This window comes from Cydia splendana, chromosome 16 (assembly GCF_910591565.1).
Source record: "Cydia splendana chromosome 16, ilCydSple1.2, whole genome shotgun sequence".
In the NCBI taxonomy this organism is placed as follows: Eukaryota; Metazoa; Arthropoda; class Insecta; order Lepidoptera; family Tortricidae; genus Cydia; species Cydia splendana.
The window spans coordinates 6462730-6479148 of NC_085975.1; the positions used below are offsets into that span (position 1 = coordinate 6462730).

The 16419-nt window shown below is 39.3% G+C and overlaps 2 protein-coding genes across 2 annotated transcripts in view; one reads left to right on the top strand and one right to left on the bottom strand.

Moving 5' to 3' along the window:
• The window catches only part of LOC134798156 (uncharacterized), a 199567-nt gene that overhangs the window by 44644 nt on the left and 138504 nt on the right, over positions 1 to 16419 (top strand). The window lies entirely within an intron of this gene.
• Positions 2414 to 16419, bottom strand: part of LOC134798049 (thrombospondin type-1 domain-containing protein 4-like) — a 65174-nt gene continuing 51168 nt past the window's right edge. The window contains exons 5-7 of the mRNA XM_063770377.1: positions 6985 to 7096; positions 4346 to 4457; positions 2414 to 2724 (exon numbers count right to left, since the gene is read on the bottom strand). Coding sequence (XP_063626447.1) covers positions 2414 to 2724; positions 4346 to 4457; positions 6985 to 7096 — 535 coding nt within the window. The remainder of the gene's footprint in view (positions 2725 to 4345; positions 4458 to 6984; positions 7097 to 16419) is intronic.

Sequence of the window (16419 nt, forward strand, 5' to 3'; positions counted from 1 at the left end):
CGCATTCCGAGGCGAAATGAATCTATCGCCAGAACAATAGTTTCAATAAATTTACGATAACGGCGAACATGTCCTTGCCGATACATTGCAACGGGGCACTTTATAGCACAAACTTATAACGTTTGCACAGCTTATAACAGAAATAGCGTTTAATGGAAAAAGAGCCATGGCTTATGTAAAAACAAAATCATATTCTCTAAACCAAAATCTCTATTTTAAAATTAAAGAACTTTGGAGTTATTAATAAAATTTATCAATGTTAGCGGTAATAGGTAATCCTTTGAAATATTTTTTACCGGGTATTATAATAAAAAAAGCCGAGTGCGTGTCAAGGCACGCATAATGGAGGGACCTTCATATAATATGAAAAAGCCATACCAAACAGAAAGGTGTATGTATCTTCGCGGCACTGACGTCCTTTTAATTAAAAAAACCGGTCAAGTGCGAGTCGAACTCACGTCCCAAGGGTTCCGTACTGCACACATTTTCGAACGAGCGAGCAAAGCGAAGTTCATAATTTGCGAACTTCGGTGTTCGCGGTAGACCCTCTGATATACGGCAGTTCAGCCTTCTCATTTAGCTACTTGTACTTAAACCAATTATTTGTTCTGTTTGAGCACTAACCTCCTAAAAAGCTCATCCTTCGACCTTGCGTGGAGGCGCACCTCTCTTGGATGCTTCAGGCCTTCGGCCCAACGCAGAGCTCGGCCTTCGACCTTCACACTAGCTGTCCACACCACGTTTCACGTAAATCAATTGCGGTTGTGGCCCTGATAGAGCTTATCCGCAATTCTTATTCTTAAGCCCGGCTCACGCTTAATTGCAGACTTCTTATACGTTTTTCCAGTAATCTATAGGTATCGGGCCCAATCGCTTAACAAAAGATAGAACAAAATCGACGATCTCCTTTGCAGGAAGCATCCACATGTCAGAGGCTCCGGGCCTTCGACCTTCGCATTCAGACACTTGTACTATAATTGTTCTGTGTTTGAACACTAACCTCCCGCAACTCGGCCTTCGGCCGTGCGTTTCAAAAAGCTACTGGGGGATCTTGGAGCCTTCGGCCCTACGCGTAGCTCGGCCTTCGGCCTTCGCAAAAGCTGTCCACACCGAGTTTCACGTAAACCATTACGGCTGTGTCCCTAAAAACAGCCCAACCGCGTTTTTTTCTTAAGTCCGACTCACGCTTGACTCGATTTCTAATAGGCTTTCCTGTCATCTAGAGGTAAAGAACTATTATGTGTATTTTTTTCAAAATTTTAGACCCAGTAGTATCGGAGTTAAGGGGGGGGGGAATGGTCATTTTTTGCCTATTTTCTTAAATAACTTCTAAGCTATTTCATATAAAATTATAAAAAAAAATATTTGAGATCCTCAAAATAAGTCCTTTCATTTAATATGTAACACGATATGGTTTGCAAAACTTTGTTTTTTAATTTTATCATATTCCCCCTAAAAGAACCCCCTATGCTTAAAATTCATTTGTTTTTATTACATGTCCGTCTTTGGGTCACATACTTCCATATGTGTACCAAATTTCAACTTAATTGGCCCAGTAATTTTGGAGCAAATAGGCTGTGACAGACGAACAGACAGACGCACGAGTGATCCTATAAGGGTTCCGTTTTTTTCCTTTTGAGTTACGGAACCCTAAAAACAGAACTAGGTACGAGTGCAGCTACCACATTCATGGCTCAAACGATCATGTTCATAACAATTTTCGTGAAAAGTATATTAAGTTATATTCACTTTGTTTTGAATTCTGTACACCCATTAATATCCACTTCTCGATTGGAGCCATATGCCAGGGGCTTCATTTCGTTTCTCTGGCACATCACAATCTTAAGCGGCGTTCTATTAGTGAGTGAACAATCTTCTGATCGCACTTCTCTGTGAATTTAGTCAATCGCCTATTCATGACGTTTTATTGCAACGAATAATAGGCCACAATCGAACACAAATTATTGGCGAAGATGTTACCATGCGGACTCAGTACTTTTATGATCAATATTTGAGTGAATAATTAATATGTCACAATTTTGGTAGGTACCTACTTTATTTCTCATTATCATTAAACGGTACCAAAACGGAATTAAAATATCTGTGGATAGATTTTTAATACCATAATTGATGTATTTGTCCTGACCTTTCATGGGGGAGTTCCATTCGCCACCAAGGCCAGTGAAGCGTAGAAATGCTTCCGCAGAAAACTTTAGTTTATAGCGTCCAAGAGGTAAAGCCTAGTTAATGTGTCCTTAACTCTTACCTTACAAGACCCCTGGACACAAATGGCTCGGAGACCAGGCCTGGTGCAGGGAGTTCCATCCGCCACCAAGGCCAGTGAAGCGTAGAAATGCTTCCGCTGAAAACTTCAGTTTATAGCGTCCAAGAGGTAAAGCCTAGTTAATGGGTCCTAAACTCTTACCTTACAAGACCCCTGGACACAAATGGCTCGGAGACCAGGCCTGGTGCAGGGAGTTCCATCCGCCACCAAGGACAGTGAAGCGTAGAAATGCTTCTGCTGAAGACTCAGATACTGATGGTTTATATCGTCCAAGAGGTAAAGCCTAGTCAATGGGTCCTTAACTCTTACCTTACAAGACCCCTGGACACAAATGGCTCGGAGACTAGGCCTGGTGCAGGGAGTTCCATCCGCCACCAGGGCTAGTGAAGCGTAGAAATGCTTGCCAAGAGGTCTGCAGTTCAGGGTGCATGGAGAATCGCCTGGCAACAAGGAGTAAGATGTAAGCGTTTTGAGACATATGTTGACTTGTACGGGTGTAAGTGTAGGCGTAAGGTGCAAAAGTGTAAACACAAACCTTTGAACGTCGACTGTTAAATCATCAACAATTAATAGTTTGCATAGCGGTATGCACTTAAATTTGGTTATCCATCAGAGAAGGGTGCCTATGCTTCAAGTGCAATAAGGACCATTCTATCAAAATTTCTGTTGGAATTTCAGATAAAATGGTTCTTATTGCACTTGAAGCGGACAGCTGGGGTCCCTGGAAGTACTTGAACCTTACTTTCATACAACTTATGGTCCTTGCAAAAAATTAAATTTTCACTTATCATCACTACGCGAAAATGTCCGACAAAATCCTATTGTTAGAGAGCCAAGCTCAATGCTCATAAGACTCTACGAGTAGTTCCTAGTTAACCTATTTTCACTTAATTAAACTACTTTAGTGTGTTTTAAGTCTTATTTTTGTGAAAAAGGCTGTAAGTAATTGCCAATCAGAAATTTAATCTTGTTTTTTTTTCTCTTTTCACGGCACCGTGTCATCAGGGAGCCGATTTTTGAATTTCGGTCGCTCGATTTCGTCACTCGAAAATCGGTGGAAAACGGAGAAATGCTAATTTTTGAAATACGAGCGATCGAAATTTGGAATCTATTGGTATTGACCACTCGATTTCAATTCTATTAGTAGAATTTAAATGCCTAGTAGTGGAGATATTATTTAATGAAATACACGAAATCGAGTGGTCGAAATTCAAAAATCGGCCCCCAGTTCGTTCTCAAACATTCATGGTAGGTAAATAGTCCCTCCTGGTACTTTGTTAACCTCTCAAGTTAAGTTAAAACGTGAAATTTTGTAGTCACGAAAAAGTGAAACGGAGTATTTGAGAGGCACTTTACTTAAACACAATTGGTATCTATGATTGGTGTCGGAATCGTGCGTTTGGAAAGACCCTTGCTATGTATTGAGAAACCGAATTAATGAGAATCTGCTTGAACCGAGCTTGAAGCGGACGAAAAGTCAAAACGTTCGACCGCTATCATAGCGATTGATATTACCCTTCAACAACGGTTGAGTTGTCGAAGTCGAAGTTGAGTTTTCTACTTGGCACAAGATGTCGCTAGTATCTATAATATGTGACGAATGTGTGTAAATAACCAGAGATGATTAAATAACAGAGGCAGCTTATGTTTACATAAAATTCGAATTCTTTGCTGATTTATTTGGTGAGAAACGTAAACGTAAAAAGCGATAAGACCGCCTGTTGTTACCTCTATTGACTTTGTTTATGTTACTGTACATTTATTGTAAACTACGCGTGTGTGTGCAATAAAGAGTATTGTATTGTATTGAAAAATAATTTAAAAAAGAGTAAGAAACCTGACTTAGGGCTGAATTAGACGGCGCGAACTCGCATGCGATTTTAGTTACATTGCGGACTATTGGTTACGTCCAATTCAACCGGCCGATCAAAACATGTAAAGAAACTCGCATGCGAGTTCTCGCATCGTCTAAATGAGCCCTTACTTTTGCAATACTCGTACCGGTAATGAAGATTACAATATCGCTGATGTAAATAAAAGTAATAAGTGAAAAACACTGACCGTCTATATAAGGGACCCAGGTGTAAAACCGCCCCCGGAACGGCCGGCGATCATACGCTGAGCACTGCTCGGCTCGCATGTCTGATGCACTCGCGACCCCAGTGTGACATGGCTGCAACAAAATACTTCAAGTTATGGCCATCAATATATTACTGCTGATATCTTATTTAGTATCTTCTATCTAAGCTCTTTAAAAAAAACCGGACATGTGCGAGTCGGACTCGCCCACAAAGGGTTCCGTTCCGTACTTTTTAGTATTTGTTGTTATAGTGGCAACTGAAATACATCATCTGTGAAAATTTCAACTGTCACGGTTCATGCGACAGACAGACGGACAGAGTCTTAGTAATAGGGTCCCGTTTTTACCCTTTGAGTACGGAGCCCTAACAAAATATTTATGTGCTAAAAGATTATTTGCCAGTGTAACTAAGGCATTTGGCATTGGCACAGAAGTCAGGTGTTGAAAGTGCGTTTCAGTACATTCTTAACATGATATCACTCGCATACTTTTCAAGACTAGAGACATTAATTTAGAGTTATATTTACCAAATTATAATAAAAATAGTAAAACACAGTGTCTTAAATTTCCAGTTTGGTACCAATATTGCAGGTTTACTACAATCGAATAGTCAAATAAATAAAAATGACATATTTAAGTAAGTATATCACCATCGACCTTACAGGTGCTTCACGGTTCGGCCACGACATTGAGCGACTAGCGACGGCGGCAGCGATAACCATAGGTTGGAGCGAGACACAGCGATCTGACCTTTCGTTCCCACCTATGGTTGTCGCTGCCGCCGTCGCCAGTCGCGTAATGTCATGACCGAGCCTTATAAAAGCTATTAAACGAAACAATACTAATTTACATTTGTAATTCAATCGTCGTTGGTAATCAAGAGCTTTTAGTCGGCGCTTATCTGGCTTCGAGCCACAACGAACAAATCATTAAGTTTTTATCGCCGTGGCTGGAAATGTTCCGTGAATGAGTTTTGCGTTTATTATACCTTTTATCGATTGTTTTGTGACATAGGAAATGATTTATAGATATATTTATATTTAAATGCACATTTCACGAATGAATAGTTATCAACATGTTTTTCTATACATTGCGGACCTACGTTACTTTAACCTGTGACACTATAACACGATGGGACCATTTAGGTGCCCGGTGCCCGTTAGTTTAGTTCTGGAATAGAGAAATATACATAGTAAGAAGTAGAGTGCTCACTGCTCACTCCATACATCAGTTTTGATACCAAAATGACTATTATTTTGGCAGTCGACATCTAGCATCGAGTAGCGGAATTATCAGTACCGCTACTTGATAGCAGAATTCTCTAGTGTCGCGACTCACGAAAATTGTATTGAACCACAATTTACAAAAGTAGTGATAGCATAGCACCCCCGCATACATTTCTATATGCAGGGGTGCTAAGTAGGGCTTGCAAATATTCGAAACTTTCAGGTATTCGAATATTCGAATAATTATTCGAATATTAAAAAAAAATAAGAAAAGGAACGAAAAATCGGTTTATTATCGTTTTATTCAAAAGCTTTTTCCACATATTGCTAAAATTAATGATATTTTGCAGAAATCCACTTATTGACTAGATTTTATCATCCTACTCTGAAATACCCACGTTTATAAAAGCAAGTAAGTACCTAAAACGCAAAAATTAGTCATTTTCAATATTTCTTGATAAAACTTTTTATTATAAATGCGTCGTTGCGTGAATTAATATAACTTTAACCATCCAAACACGTATGTAAGAGAGAAAACATTTTAGTAGGTAATCAACTAATCACTAATCATTTTCTGATTTAAATTAACTTCTTGTCGTTAAGAAGCCTGTAAAATGGCCTTTAATTCCATTGTATTTTGAATCTTTATTGACTTTATTAGTCTTGGCAAGTTTAGTTTTGATTCCTAATGGTCGGCTGTTATATAATAAGTTATATAATTGGTATTGGAATATTTAAGGGAAAAAGTTGGCTGACTACGGGGTGGATTACTCGTTAGCTAAAGATGCATGGTTAGAACTAGTTCGGTAGGTTTAGTATGATCAAATTTGTGAATTGCGATAAAGGGCAAGGTTTAGACTTCGAATATTCGCTTAAGGTACGATTTTACTCAATAAACAAAATGACCCTTTATCTTAAAACTTACGTAAAGTTACTTGTACCTAGAAAAAGCATTAGCCGCACCGTAATAAAACATACTTTTTGATTTCGTTTCCTTTGAAATTGAGTTAGGTTTAACTGTATTCACGAAGCCTATTGAGAGGAATACAGTAAAAACATTATTTCCTTCGCATTTGGGTACCTACGGTTCCTCATTCACTGTTAATACCCGGCAAAATACACAGAAACTGTAACTATAACGGATGAAAATAGATTTTACCTAGTAATAAAAAATATTCGAATATTCGAAACCTGAGTGGCCGAATATTCGAATATCAAAACAGGTCGAATATTCGACATATTCGAATATTCGAATATTCGAATTGCAAGCCCTAGTGCTAAGCTAATAGTTTTGCTGATACATCTTCACATTTTATGAGAACTTGGTGATGCTGTAGTCCGTCGCCAACAGGAGACCAAAGTCTTACGAGTCTCAGTTAAAAGTCAAAACTTACAGCCATATTGCACTGGTGATATCTCCTCGCGACCCCGACGCAGTCCGCGCCGCGGGTTTGCCTGGATACCCGCACGGTCGGCGTTGGAAGCGTCGTATTAGTGGACCCAGGCCTGAAACAAACAGATGGTTGTTAAGTTAAACTTACTATTAGACTGACCTGTCTTTTTCAGAGCAGATATTTAGTACAAACAGCAACACTCCTAACTGTATTACAAAAGGCATATGGCTCACCGATGTAGGTACACTATGTACAGTAAACAGTCTGGGCCATGGTATGTAAACAGCATATAATCAAATTACTAGAACCAAGAGGCGCGCGTATCCTATATAGAGTAAAACACATTAAGTGCTCATGAAGGATGACTCACGTTAGACCGGGCCGAGTCCGGGCCGGAGATTCTGGCGCATCGTTTTCTATGGAAAGCATCACGTGATCGCCTGTCATGTCATAGAAAAGTAAGCGCCGGAAGCTCCGGCCCGGACACGACCCGGTTTAACGTGAGTTATCCTTAAAATCCTTAAATCATTATTTCAGCTTTCATTCCGAATAACTTTCGTGGATACAATCATATCAATTTTGGGGAAGGGCCGTTTTGCAATCAGCTATCCTGAAATAACCTCAAAATATATACAGCCAATTTGAACTATCACAAAAATAATGATCTACATACAAAAAACTATACTTAAGTAACATTATTCAATTAACTGTCGCCGTTGCTCATTTAAAAGATAGATAAATCAGACCATTCTAATTACACAGTTCACACTTAAGTACTCGTCGTATTCACGGTTTCCTTACAAAATAGAGACGAAATAAAACTTAAGCGGTACCACAAAGCCCTGGTAATGAAATTAACGACGTTAGTTACAAATTGCCTCAAACGGGTTAATCTAATTTACTTTTTTTAAATAGTCCTTACTTAGGGTTCCGTAACCGAAAATAAATCTAAAATCGTAATAGCCTGAAGCTCTCCGTTAATCTTATCACGTGATATTTCCTACCTCTATAAACTTTAAAGTAAGCATTATTATAGGTGAGTCCTATACAATACCTACATCTATTTCTTTGGTACTTAATATATTCACTGACTGACTGTAACATGACTTATCAGTTTTTAAAATTCCATTTCCGTCTGTCTGTCATTTCCCGACTTAGCCCGCTAAGCGCCACTTGCCCCATTCCACTAACCCGGGGTTAACCGGTTAAACCGTTAACCCAGTGTCAAAGTGTACTGGTAATTATGGGTAACTCCAGATTTAACCGGTTATACCCGGGTAACTGAATGGTGCAAGTGGCCCTAACTGCTAGTGCTAGAGATCTGCAATTTGGTTTGGATATACATACCTAATAGTTACATATAAATTAATCACACCGACAAAGTGGTAAGATAAAAACTTGGAAAAAAAATGTTTCTAGGCTAACTCCCCTACACGTTAAGGATGTTTTTTTTTTTGCTTCAACCCTATAGTAAAGGGTGATGTTGTATGATAGGTCTATAGGTAAAACGAATTAAGGCTTTCAAGAATCATTTATATAAAATGTCATTTTCAAAAATAATTGTTTCGAAAGGAAAATATCTATCTACAACTATAACGGATCTCAAATCACAGGATCCTTCGAAATTCCTCAACTACATCGAGTTCATAACTCATCTAAACTTATTACCCCACTAATTTGAATGTGTACTCTGCCTTTACGTGTCCATGACAAATAGCGCCTATCCTAATTTGTCGAGGATGTTATACGGCACGCTATCAACAGGACTTCGTTATATTTCTTGTCATAACTAATAAGGATTCGAAAATAGCTCTTAAAGCATTGATTTAAGGTTTAAATTAAAGCTGTATTAAGTAGATATAGTAATTTGAAGGAATTTCATGTCGTGTCTAATCGTGTGATGTTTACGTTTTATGATTAAAGGTTTGTGGAACGGCTAAATAAGCTACGGCTAATTTGAGTGACATAACAATCCAAGTAGTCAGTAAAATTCTTGTTGCAAATTCTATCATCATTTATCTCGGAGTAATTAACAATGGAGCCGCCATTAACAGGCGTTCCCCTCTGTCGAAAATAGGCGGCCAATGGTCAACAACTTGTCAACCATATGTATGGACTGACGTTTATCTGACATGACGTACCTATACATTTGATGTGCCCCTCCCCCGCAAAAAACGGCAGACTATTTTGTACCGACGATTTGAGACATGGCGTCTCCGTTGGTTATATCCTCTAAGTCATTTATGCGTGATCTTACCGTGGAAAAATTTAACTTTACAAAGTTAGAAATACGTGCAAGGTTTAAAATATTTTTTCGTCAATACCTAGTCTTTTACAGAAAATACTGTGCCTCCAGTGTAAAAGGGTTAAACTCGAGTTTGTCCAAATTACAAATTTTGCCAGTAAAAGGTTTATTTCATGAAACTACATCTTTTGTGCTGACACCCACTGCCCTATGACTTCTAATTGCTGAGATATCGATTGTGCAAAAGGATTAAACTTTGCCAAAAATCACAACCATTATGTTCAAAACGATTTATATTTATATAATCTCGTTTAAAAAATTTGTTACTTAAGAATAGTGTTACGAACGATGGAAGTAAAGTTTAATCTTAGTGAATAAAATGGGACTCCCTCTGGTCGCATAACAACTTTTGTCATATTTTAAATTGTCATAACACTTTATGCATAAAATTGTGAGTCATAAAAATCTTCAGTCAGAATTATTCCTGAGCATAACTGGGTTTTTGTCATAAATGAGTTGTCATAATTTTTATAGTCATTAATTTAATTCGCATACAATTTTAAGTCATATGCTTGATATCCATAATTGTTTTTCGTTCGAAGTATTGCAGTGCATAGTATTAATATAGACATAAAAAGTTAAGTCATATATTTATAGTGGTCATATTTTTTTCATAAGGTTTCAAAAGTTTCAAAATTTTTGTAACCAAAGCATGAATAATAAATATGTATGGTTGTGAGCAACCTATGAAGCAAATATTACTTTAGTCATAAATGTCATAATCGTAACCACACAAAGACCGTATAAAAGAGGAGATCGAAGGAGAGGAGCCCCCTCCTGTAGGAGAAACGGTTTTATAAAAGAAACTAATCATAATAGGTAGGTTAGGTTCGTTAGGTTTCTTTAGATGCCCGAAGGGCAAACTACGCAGAAATAGGAGCCCCGCGTGAGCGGGTCTCCGTCGAATTAAGTGTTTGGACGGATATTAGGGAAAAGGTTTTTTTCGAGGAGTTGTTGAGAGGCTAAAATTATGTAAACCATTATGGTTGAGAATTATTATGCTACAAAACGTTATACGTAGAAACATTACAAGTATCGATAACTATGCTTTTAGCTGGTATGACATTTGATTCATTATAATCAAAACCTATATGCACAAAAAATATATGACAAATGCTGAGTATGTCATCAAATATTATGGCTAAAAATGTATGACACATAATAATATGACTTTTAATTTGTATGCGCAATGATGATTATGACACAAGTTGTTATGCGCATCGAAGATATGACCTAAACTTGTATGCAACCCAATATGGACCCGAATAAAATACATTTCAAGAAACATTTGGTGTAAAGAAATCAAAATTCACTTAGATCTATTTCAACTACCGAGTCTAGTTCGTGAATGACGGTAAAACTTAAGTTTTTTATTATTCACAAACATTTTTTAAGACGTCATGATGTGTAAAGGGGTATAAATAATTTACTTTGACCGTTTTTCACCATCTAGTTTCGCTAAATTGAGTTAATGATTATGGTTAATTTTCACTTAGATTCCTTTCCATTTTTTTTTTTTTAGTTGGTCAATGTTGTGCAAAACGGTGGAAGTCAAATATCAAAAAGTAAGTCCTGTAGAAGAAAAGACATCTAAAAGGCTGATTATGAAATAATTGTGCAACAATAACAAAAAAAACAAAGACGGGGAAGTAAGACAAACAAGTACAACTGCCCTGTTGTCAGTACAAAACTACTATAGTACAACATTACTCTGTTGAAATTGTGAATGGTTCAGTAACCATTAACAATTTCAACAGAGTAATGAAATATATTAAGTCACTCTTTAATTACATTGATATTATTCTTTTTGGTTTGTTTTTTTTTACCATCAATCTACAAATAATGCAATATTTAGTTCCCAAAATGGTTTCTTTACAAAAGTTCAAAAAGATTTTAGCAACACTAGAGAAAGTGCAGTTTAACCTTTTCACACATTCATAATTTTTGTGAAAAGGGATATAAGTTGTTTTCGAAAGCCAATATTTCCGTTACTTTCACATAAGTCAGGTTAATTTAAATGACAAATTATAATTCACGACTTAAACTATCTAAACTAAAAACAAAAACCTAATTTTTTTAGAAACAATGCAGAGAAAACACGGTTTGAAACGTTTTTCGACCATACTGAAAAATTTCATTTTTTGAGTTAAACCCTTTTACACTGGAGGCACAGATTATAGATACCTTGTTATATTTTACTAGAAAACCAAAGTTTATTAACAGTACTTGAGAGACCGAGCTTCGCTCGGAAAACATATAAAAACTCAAAAACCCGCGTTTTTTCAGGCATAAGACCGAGCTAGATCGATTCTTCGCCCCCTACAACCCCCATGTAGGAAATCGTTAGAGCCGTTTCCGAGATCCCGGTAATATATAAATATATAATATATAAAAATAAAAAGCCTTTTATTCCTTGCATCAATTTTTACAAATTAAGGTTGAAATGATATATATATTTTTTAATAATAATATATATGTAGGTACAAGAATAGCTCTTTTAAAGGTATAAGATTATTTGAACCCCTAGCACACCTAAGCCCAAATCGCTCCAGTCTCAACTAATGCTTATTTATTATCCATACAAAACATCCTTTTAATTACCCAATAATCTTTAATCATCATTAATACGCCCGTTACGGGACGGATAACTTTACATCCCAAGCCAGGATTAATACCACTGATATGACCTGCCAATAGCTAAACGTAATATAAGAAATACAGGGTAAGCAAGGTATATGTGCCGCTATTTATATGATTAAGGAACTATGTTGAATTTCGGAGCAACGAAAACTTTCAGTAGGTAATAAAATTTAACATTTTAAGAGAAGAAGAAACTGTTTCGATCACCGCTCTTAGGATGTTTCAGTAAACAATATGACATGATAAATCTTAAATAGTTGAGCTAATATCGAGGTAGTTTTTTTTTTCTCGAGAGCTCGACACAGTGTATTAAAAAGACTTTCAATTATTTTTCAAAAACGTACCCTTAACGTACCCATAAAACTCATTGAATATTTAAAAAATAAAGAAATAAATTTAGATCAATCAATATTAAAACCGATTTTGTTGTTACAAACCGACCTGTTGGTTGGCGTAACATTTAGTTCGCATGTCCCAATTTTTGTCTAAGTACTTAAATAGTAACAAAAAATGTTGTTACTGTTATGTCAACATTTCTTTCACCGTGTGTGTATTCTTAAAACGAATTTAGCTTCATTTTGTTTACTTTTTAATTGTCCAATGTGGATTTGCCACTCTGTATACGAAGCCTTTACTTCGTTACGACCTTATTCCTTTGGCTAAGACCAGAGTCCTGTTAGTATGATAAGTAGGTAATCAAAATACCGTCACCGTTAATTAAGTGGGCGCCTGCGGACGCCAGGACTGATTCCTTCAAGTCTTGGGAACGACAAGAGATAAACGTCAAGTTGTTTGTGTACAGCCACCTGCAATAATATGTTACTCTTCGAAGGCCGCAAAAATATGTGACACGCTCCTATGGCTCTACAAATAAGATCGTGTCAGATATTTTTGCGGCCTTTGTTGTTTAACATATTATTGCAGGTGACTGTACAACGTAACGTAAGTGACATTAGGAAATATGTTTGAACTTTTAATTCGAGCATACGGTAAACTACTGATGTGCGTCGGAAAGTTTCCAACATTGCGAAATTTCGCCATATCAAATTTTCGAAAATTTGTCATATTTATATGAGGATCGAAATTTTTCGTTTCCAAATTAAAAGTTTCTATAATATCCTATGAAAATGAAACGGCCATCATATCCGTACTGGTGGATATTGAGAATTAGATTAAATAAACTACAGAATGTTATAGAACATTTTACATAAATATAAGTATGTTGGAGATGACAAACAGATCGAATACAGTTACTATTTATTTTCTTTTGAGTTGTAAAAGAACAACATTTCTTTAAAAAACTTTTTATTTTTAATAAACACCCTTAAAAAATCAACTATATACCTAGTTTATTAAAATAACCTCGGTTTGCGGGGTTACCTTTTAAACCTAGTCAGTAAATTTGCTACAGCGGGCGGTCGAAGTGTCGGGAACAGCAAAAATTGTAAACATAGCGTTTACAAGCCTATTACGGTAATTCGCTTTATAAAAGACCTTTACATCGCCGGTCTATTAAATTTATTATTTTTTAGGTTTTACTTACGGATTTAATAAAATTGAAGATTCTTGTAAGTAAAAAAATTCACAGATTTCGTGCCTCACACGACTATCGAGCACATTGGAAATGAATCTACGGAATTCGAAAAAATATTGTAGCTGAGCGACGAGAAAGTCTGGATAAGGAAAAAGTTACAAAATAAAACTACAACGTTGAATGATAATTATTTTATTCTTAGACTAACACAAGTATCCTGGACATAACGCATGTGAACAAACAAATTGCAAAATTTCCACACGCGTATCCAAGTTTGAATAATTGTCGCCGTGGCGCATAAGTATAGGTACATATTTCATTTTTCGATTAATAAGCAGGATATATTAATGTTCAAAGTACAAGAAAATTATTACACGGCAAATCCGTAGTCAACTCGAGAAGTGGTGATCGGCAGCGGCCCATTTGCTGCAAGATATGAAATTTTCTTGACAGCAGTTTGACGCGACGAGAGATGACCATAACAGCGTTTGTCTATGTTGCACCAAACCTGAGTTCCAATAGGTACTACCAGGGTTCAGCATCAGCTATCTTGGGTAATGCTCTACCATGTGCTCATCATGACGAATCGGGTGTCCAAAACAGCGTGTGCCTATGTTGCACCAAACCTGAGTTCCGCTAGGTACAACCAGGGTTCAGCATCAGCTCTATCTTGGGTACTACTCTCCTAAGTGCTCATCGAGACGAGTCCGATGACCAAAACAGCGTGTGTTTATGTTGTATTAAACCCGAGCTCCACTAGGTACTGCCAGGGTTCAGCATCAGCTATCTGCTAGCAGCCGCCAGCAACATGCTGAGGTGCCATTTCGTGGCACTTTTTCTTTTTTATGTTTCTCTGTATAATGTATGTATCTCTCCCTCTCCCTCTCCCTGTCCCTCTCCCTCTCCCTCTCCCTCTCCCTCTCCCTCTCCCTCTCCCTCTCCCTCTCCCTCTCCCTCTCCCTCTCCCTCTCCCTGTCCCTCTCCCTCTCCCTCTCCCTCTCCCTCTCCCTCTCCCTCTCCCTCTCCCTCTCCCTCTCCCTCTCCCTCTCCCTCTCCCTCTCCCTCTCCCTCTCCCTCTCCCTCTCCCTCTCCCTCTCCCTCTCCCTCTCCCTCTCCCTCTCCCTCTCCCTCTCCCTCTCCCTCTCCCTCTCCCTCTCCCTCTCCCTCTCCCTCTCCCTCTCCCTCTCCCTCTCCCTCTCCCTCTCCCTCTCCCTCTCCCTCTCCCTCTCCCTCTCCCTCTCCCTCTCCCTCTCCCTCTCCCTCTCCCTCTCCCTCTCCCTCTCCCTCTCCCTCTCCCTCTCCCTCTCCCTCTCCCTCTCCCTCTCCCTCTCCCTCTCCCTCTCCCTCTCCCTCTCCCTCTCCCTCTCCCTCTCCCTCTCCCTCTCCCTCTCCCTCTCCCTCTCCCTCTCCCTCTCCCTCTCCCTCTCCCTCTCCCTCTCCCTCTCCCTCTCCCTCTCCCTCTCCCTCTCCCTCTCCCTCTCCCTCTCCCTCTCCCTCTCCCTCTCCCTCTCCCTCTCCCTCTCCCTCTCCCTCTCCCTCTCCCTCTCCCTCTCCCTCTCCCTCTCCCTCTCCCTCTCCCTCTCCCTCTCCCTCTCCCTCTCCCTCTCCCTCTCCCTCTCCCTCTCCCTCTCCCTCTCCCTCTCCCTCTCCCTCTCCCTCTCCCTCTCCCTCTCCCTCTCCCTCTCCCTCTCCCTCTCCCTCTCCCTCTCCCTCTCCCTCTCCCTCTCCCTCTCCCTCTCCCTCTCCCTCTCCCTCTCCCTCTCCCTCTCCCTCTCCCTCTCCCTCTCCCTCTCCCTCTCCCTCTCCCTCTCCCTCTCCCTCTCCCTCTCCCTCTCCCTCTCCCTCTCCCTCTCCCTCTCCCTCTCCCTCTCCCTCTCCCTCTCCCTCTCCCTCTCCCTCTCCCTCTCCCTCTCCCTCTCCCTCTCCCTCTCCCTCTCCCTCTCCCTCTCCCTCTCCCTCTCCCTCTCCCTCTCCCTCTCCCTCTCCCTCTCCCTCTCCCTCTCCCTCTCCCTCTCCCTCTCCCTCTCCCTCTCCCTCTCCCTCTCCCTCTCCCTCTCCCTCTCCCTCTCCCTCTCCCTCTCCCTCTCCCTCTCCCTCTCCCTCTCCCTCTCCCTCTCCCTCTCCCTCTCCCTCTCCCTCTCCCTCTCCCTCTCCCTCTCCCTCTCCCTCTCCCTCTCCCTCTCCCTCTCCCTCTCCCTCTCCCTCTCTGCCGTCATAATCCCGATAATTCACAACAAACACCGATAACGAACTCTGCGAAACATGAAGTCATAAATGTCCTGTGAAAAATGTCGTTCTGACTTTTTGACTATTTTAAGGTTAGGCTACAGGGCAAACCCTTAACCCGATCGTCTTTGTTTTAGGCTCAAATTGTAGCTGACTAAATTGTCCAGAGCCGTTTTTCTCAAATTTTTGATATCATTCTTCGTTTCCAAATTATCGAGCACCAAAATCAAAAATTCGGAAAAAATTGAATTTTATTTTCACTATTTCGACCATAACTTTTTTTGTTTTTGACTTTCTCGAATAATTATTTTTGCACCTTACAGCTCTCGTGATTATGCGTCTTTTGAGCCTATTTTTTAATATCATATCTTCACAACTTTCCGAGATATAAGGGGATCGCACTTTTTCGTGAAATCGGACTGTATACTGGAGCGAACGAAAAAACATTTCCAATGTCAAAAGGAATCAGGGATCTGACTGTGTCGATTGTGTACATCAATTAATATTAATATTTTTGGAAATTAGTGTTATGGCAGTCGCAAATTGTTTCTCAATTCTACCTCAAACTTTCAAACCGAAGGCCGATAAAATTTAACAAAATTGCGATGTTGACATTCCAGCATTGCTATCGCTATTATAACGTTCAATTCGTCACTCATTTTATTAAGAAGATAGACAGCGACATCGCCAGTTTCTCGCTGCTGTAACAATACTGCTGCAGCAGCATCGC